Raw genomic sequence first — 5,234 nt, 5'->3', positions numbered from 1 at the left:
CCCCTCCCCCCTTATAAGGGGCTCTCAGTGTGTTGCCATGGAGACAGCCACATGGGTGTGTTGTTCCTGTTTGTCTTTCAGGTGCAAACGCTGTACTACTCACCTGACCATAAGCTGGTGGATGGAGGGCTGGTGATTGAGGGGCACAGTGAGGTGTTTGGTGGCGAGGAGGACCACCTTCAGTTTGTGCAGGTACTCAACAGCTTGTGCCTGGCTTCACCGCCTCTACCACACTTTGCTTGGCAGCGTGCGGCATACAGCTTGTGCCTGACCATGCATCAAAGAACTACATGGTCCCTTTCTGGCTAAAAGTCTATATGGCTCATTTGTACCATAATTTAGCCACAATGTAAGAGCTAATGTAACGTAGAACATGACCAATGATGCCGGCCTGGCAGTGCTGTTGAGCTTATGTTAAAAGCTCTCTGTGTTTATTAAGCTAATCTCAGCCAGCTGAGCGTGGACGGTTGCTGTTTCAGGTTTTTATCGGCCTCCTTTAAATTGTGTGGTGGTCTGACACTGCTGTAGTAGCTGCTGTAGCTGGCTTCAGATATGGGGAGGTGAGATTTTGGTACTTGCTCCGGCAAGATCATGCTACGTCTACGTTAGAGCAGCTGGATCAAAGAGTAGGCTGGGATGGAATTGGTTGGCGTTGGCCACTGTTGGGGCCTGTGGTGCAAGCTTGGTTTCTGTAGCTGCAATATACTCTTGCAGAAGAAACCTGTACGGGAGAGCGACCAGCGACAGATGAGCTGCAGCTCTTCAGGAAGCCTGTCTCCCTCCAACCAAGCAGCAAATGCCCCAAAGCAGACCGCCAGGAGAGAGTGGAAATACATCGCCTCTGAGAAGACCGCAAGTAAGTCCATTAACTGTGCGATCAGAACTTGCCTTTGGGTGGAATAAACGCCACATGCTGTACATGAAAAGCAAACTTTTTGTTGCCTAACCATCTCTAATCTTACTCCCAGGCAACAACTACTTGTGTCTGGCTGTGCTGGACGGTGTGCTGTGTGTGATCTTCTTGCACGGTCGCAACAGCCCTCAGACATCTCCCTCTGCCACTCCCTGCTTGATGAAGAGCCTCAGCTTCGAGGCCCAGCCAGAAGAGCTCGAAGAGCAACCGCTCTCACCCATGCATTATGCTCGCTCCGGCCTGGGCACCGCAGCCTTGAATGGAAAATTCATTGCAGCAGGTTGGCAAATCATCCATTAGCCTTACTGCTTTCTCTGTCGGTGGGGTGTGTATTTGTAGGTTATAGTGCAGCACGGACAGACGTACACACGTTGTTCTCACTGGACATGTAGGTTTTGCACTGATTAATATTTTGAGTTTATATAAGGGAGTTATTGACTGTGGTGCCTCTTTGTGTTCCTGCAGGGGGCTACAACAGAGAGGAGTGTCTGAGGACTGTCGAGTGTTACGACCCCAAAGAGGACCGCTGGACTTTCATCGCACCCATGCGGACTCCGAGGGCTCGTTTCCAGATGGCCGTGCTCATGGTAGAGTTTTAGCATTTATCTTATGTCAGGTTCATTTGTTCTGGATTACAGAGACATTTTAATATCCGCCCGGGAGCGTAGCTGCACCTGTTCAAACAGGATTAGTTGTCCTGTTTAAGTATTTCTCTACTCATCGTGTTCAAATATGTTTGTTACATTTCTGTTAGTTGGCACTTGATGTTGCAAAAATTGGAAGTGTGAAAGGGTCTAATGACCTCTTGCAGGGTCAGCTTTACGTGATTGGAGGTTCAAACGGACATTCTGATGAGCTGAGCTGTGGGGAGAAATACGATCCTCGCACTGATGAGTGGACTCAAGTACCAGAGCTGAGGACGAATCGCTGCAACGCAGGTCGGTCCACTGTGCATGCATGTAACTTTTTTTCCATGTCTAGAAAAAAAGTGTCTGAAGTCTTCAACTCGTCGCTTTCATCTCTCTTAAAGGCGTCTGCTCCTTGAACAACAAACTCTATGTTGTGGGAGGGTCGGATCCCTGCGGGCAGAAGGGTCTGAAGAACTGTGACGCTTTTGACCCTGTGGCCAAAACCTGGACCAACTGTGCCTCCCTCAACATCAGTGTGTATCCACAGTGGATTCTGACTTTTTTGCAGCCTGAGGTGAGATGAAAAGCTGTATTCATTAAGCGAATATGATTTCAGGGAGGCACCAGGCAGCAGTGTGCGAGTTGGACGGCTTCATGTACGCGATCGGAGGGGCAGAGTCGTGGAATTGCCTGAACACCGTGGAGCGCTACAACCCCGAGAACAACACCTGGACTCTGATAGCTCCCATGAATGTGGCTCGCAGAGGGGCCGCTGTCGCCGTTCATGCAGGTGAGTCCACAGATACGAAAAGCTAGACCTGCCTTTCAGACTGATCCGTTCTTGGTCAGACTTCCCTGATGTTGGCATCTCTGGCTCTCGGTAGGCAAACTGTTTGTTGTCGGCGGCTTCGACGGCACCCACGCTCTTCGCTGCGTGGAGATGTACGACCCCGCCTGCAACGATTGGAAGATGCTGGGCAGTATGACATCGTCTCGCAGCAATGCGGGCGTGGCCATGCTGGGCGACACAATCTACGCCGTGGGCGGCTTCGACGGAAACGAGTTCCTTAACACGGTGGAGGTATACAACCCCGAGATGGACGAGTGGTACGACTGCGCCAAAGCCCCGTCTCCCCTCTCTGACTGAAGAGGGAAGACCGGGAGGAGGGAGAGCAGGGGATTGGAGTTTCAGTGCTTCACCTATTTTTATTTCCCCCCAAACTAACAGGCTTAGTGATGTAATCGTGTTTCGTGATGATCTGTGTGTATGAGCGGATACGTGTGGGGGTGGGGGGACGGGCGAGGGGTCTTCAGTGAAGATCGACTTATATGTAGGGGGGGTGGGGGGGTTGTTGCCCAAAGCAACATGACGCCTTTGCATATTGCATACAATGGTTTTTGTGCTGTATATATTTAGTTTCTTCCTCATTTCTGTCTCATGCCAACACATTTAGTGCTGCTTTCCCCCCCCTTACATTTCAAAGGTTTGTCACCTTTGAGGTTTTCACAGAAGCGTTCGACTTTTGGTTACTTAAAAGGTGGCTGTATGGAGTGGTGATGTTTTCATTTAAGAATATTTCTGTTGGGGGAAATGTAAGTTTGCTCACACATTTAAAGGTCAGTAGTTTGAAGCCTTACTCAAAAGTGCGAGTAGATAAACACCTATCATGGCTTTTTGTGTCATTTTAAACCAGCTGGATTGCTTTTTGGATCTTAAATGATGGCCTTTTTTTATATTTTTTTATACACTGCTGATTTACCAGTTTAAAAATAAAAAATAGTAGTAGCAGAGGGCTTCAGTCATTGAATCTAACCAGTGCCAGATTTAGTTGCATTCACGTGCACACACCACACACGCACAAACCATGCTTCTGCTAACTACATTTTTGTTTTTGTGACTTAAGAAATTGATGTATGTAGACATGCAGTTTACTAAAAATCTTTTCCTTTTTTTTCCGTCTTGGGTTTAAAGTGTCAGGCATTGGCAGATTCTTCTGGAAGGATTGTTAGAGCAAGAAAATGACCACATTTGTAACATTTCTTAATAAATCATTTAAACCAGATTCTTTTGGCGTGATGTGTCATGATTTGAGATGAATCATCAGTTTGCAAATTCTGACATTAATCAAGTAATTAACACAAAGTATCGCTCGATAACAGACTATCGTTTTTAAGTCGTGACTCAGCAGGTGACCCTAACTTTTGCTGCCACCTCATCTTCCTCTAGTTCTGCTCCTGAGTAATTGCTGTGTCCTGTTCACTGCTAAGCTTTCACTGCCACCATTTTCCACAGTGACTACCACACTAAGCCAGTTTTTTTTTTTTTCCCCCTCCCAAGTGTCTTTTAGTGGAGATTATGCTAAGCTGGCTAACAGACATCAGCAGGAAGGGATGACGACAGTCATTCTGGATAGTGGAAGTGTTGAAAGAGGACTGCCTGACCTCGTATCACTGCCTGCCTGCTGGAGCTGGTTTAATCCCTGCCCTGCACTCAATTCACAACTTGGTCACTGGTAACCTGTATGGTGGGGTAAATGGGCTAGTATAAGTATGTGTGGCTGCACACTTTGCTCTTGCATTGTAAAGTGGGATCATGACTAAAGAGCTGAGAGCATCGACATGTGTTGAAGCATTTTAAACTCTTACCTGATCATTTACAATTATAACTTTGATAGTTTTCCTTCCAGTCATTTTCTAATTACAACGTCACAGCGAGGTCCCTCGACAGCTACAAGTTTAAATGTATATTAAAGAACACTAAAAAAAAAAGGCTCTGTACATTTTTCTAAATGACTAAGCTGAGACAGGAAGTTGGGGTCCTCATTACCTGTCCTTTCACCATCTTCCACCTCTCCCTGCATGGTGTCTGATGCTTCAGCCTCTGCTTGTGTCACACTACCAGCAGGTGTATTCTAAGCCTGTCTGCTGGCATCACAGGCATATAATCCCCTTAGTCACCCTTCACACACACGCATGACCACGCTCGGGCTGACGATCACAGCAGCGCTCTGCACATGCGAACGCTACCTCGGTAAAGAAAACGTGACGCGTCTTTTTAGTGATTCAAAACCAAGCAACAGTAAAAAAAAAAAAAAGTTCTTTACTTGACAATTTAGCCAACAATAAGTTTAGATGTCAAAATGGGCTCTTAAAAAATGCACTGAACAATCTCAGCATTCATAAGAAAAAGTGTTTTATGGATGGAACCTGAGCCACACGGTGAAAACGGTCCTTTTCTGTTCACTGACCTGCTGGTTTATCATGAAAGGCTTTTTGTCCTGATCTACATTAAAGAATTATGTTCAGGCGTCAGCTTCATACTGAATGAGCGACATCGATGTGAGTTAAACAACGTCAACAGATTAAGCTCTGTAAGAAGCTGTCAGGTAATCAGAAATGATTTAAAAACAAACCTAAATAAATGCAGGCCTTTAAATAACAAATGGTACATATTTTATTTTTATTAAAAAAATATTTCAAGTAAAAATGTTTTGTCATTTAACTAATCACTCTAAACAAAATAATATGCTTTTTTAAAATAGATTTAAATATTTATAAACTAAATTTCACCTTAACTCACCAAAACTCATTCAGGACACAAGTGCAAAGCTATTAGAGAATAATGAAATCTGTACTTGCTGAATTATACAAACCAGCTGTTACAGCATTAAACAAACCTTCGGAAAACAGCG

At 45.4% G+C, this 5,234-nt stretch overlaps 1 protein-coding gene across 2 annotated transcripts in view; it reads left to right on the top strand.

Moving 5' to 3' along the window:
* ivns1abpa (influenza virus NS1A binding protein a) overlaps positions 1-3,491 on the top strand; it is an 11,777-nt gene extending 8,286 nt beyond the window's left edge. For both annotated transcript variants that reach the window (XM_005733122.1, XM_005733123.1), the window contains exons 8-15: positions 82-192; positions 715-856; positions 969-1,193; positions 1,379-1,500; positions 1,725-1,851; positions 1,944-2,075; positions 2,159-2,332; positions 2,427-3,491. In XM_005733122.1, the coding sequence (XP_005733179.1) occupies positions 82-192; positions 715-856; positions 969-1,193; positions 1,379-1,500; positions 1,725-1,851; positions 1,944-2,075; positions 2,159-2,332; positions 2,427-2,689 (1,296 nt within the window). In that variant the 3' untranslated portion in view covers positions 2,690-3,491. The remainder of the gene's footprint in view (positions 1-81; positions 193-714; positions 857-968; positions 1,194-1,378; positions 1,501-1,724; positions 1,852-1,943; positions 2,076-2,158; positions 2,333-2,426) is intronic.
* The last annotated feature ends 1,743 nt before the right edge of the window (positions 3,492-5,234 follow it).

The sequence above is a fragment of the Pundamilia nyererei genome, unplaced genomic scaffold (genome assembly GCF_000239375.1).
Source record: "Pundamilia nyererei isolate P.nyererei 1_Seehausen unplaced genomic scaffold, PunNye1.0 scaffold00050, whole genome shotgun sequence".
Lineage (NCBI taxonomy): Eukaryota > Metazoa > Chordata > Actinopteri > Cichliformes > Cichlidae > Pundamilia > Pundamilia nyererei.
Note: the sequence above shows the minus strand (reverse complement) of the source record. Positions and strands in the feature narration are given on the sequence as shown.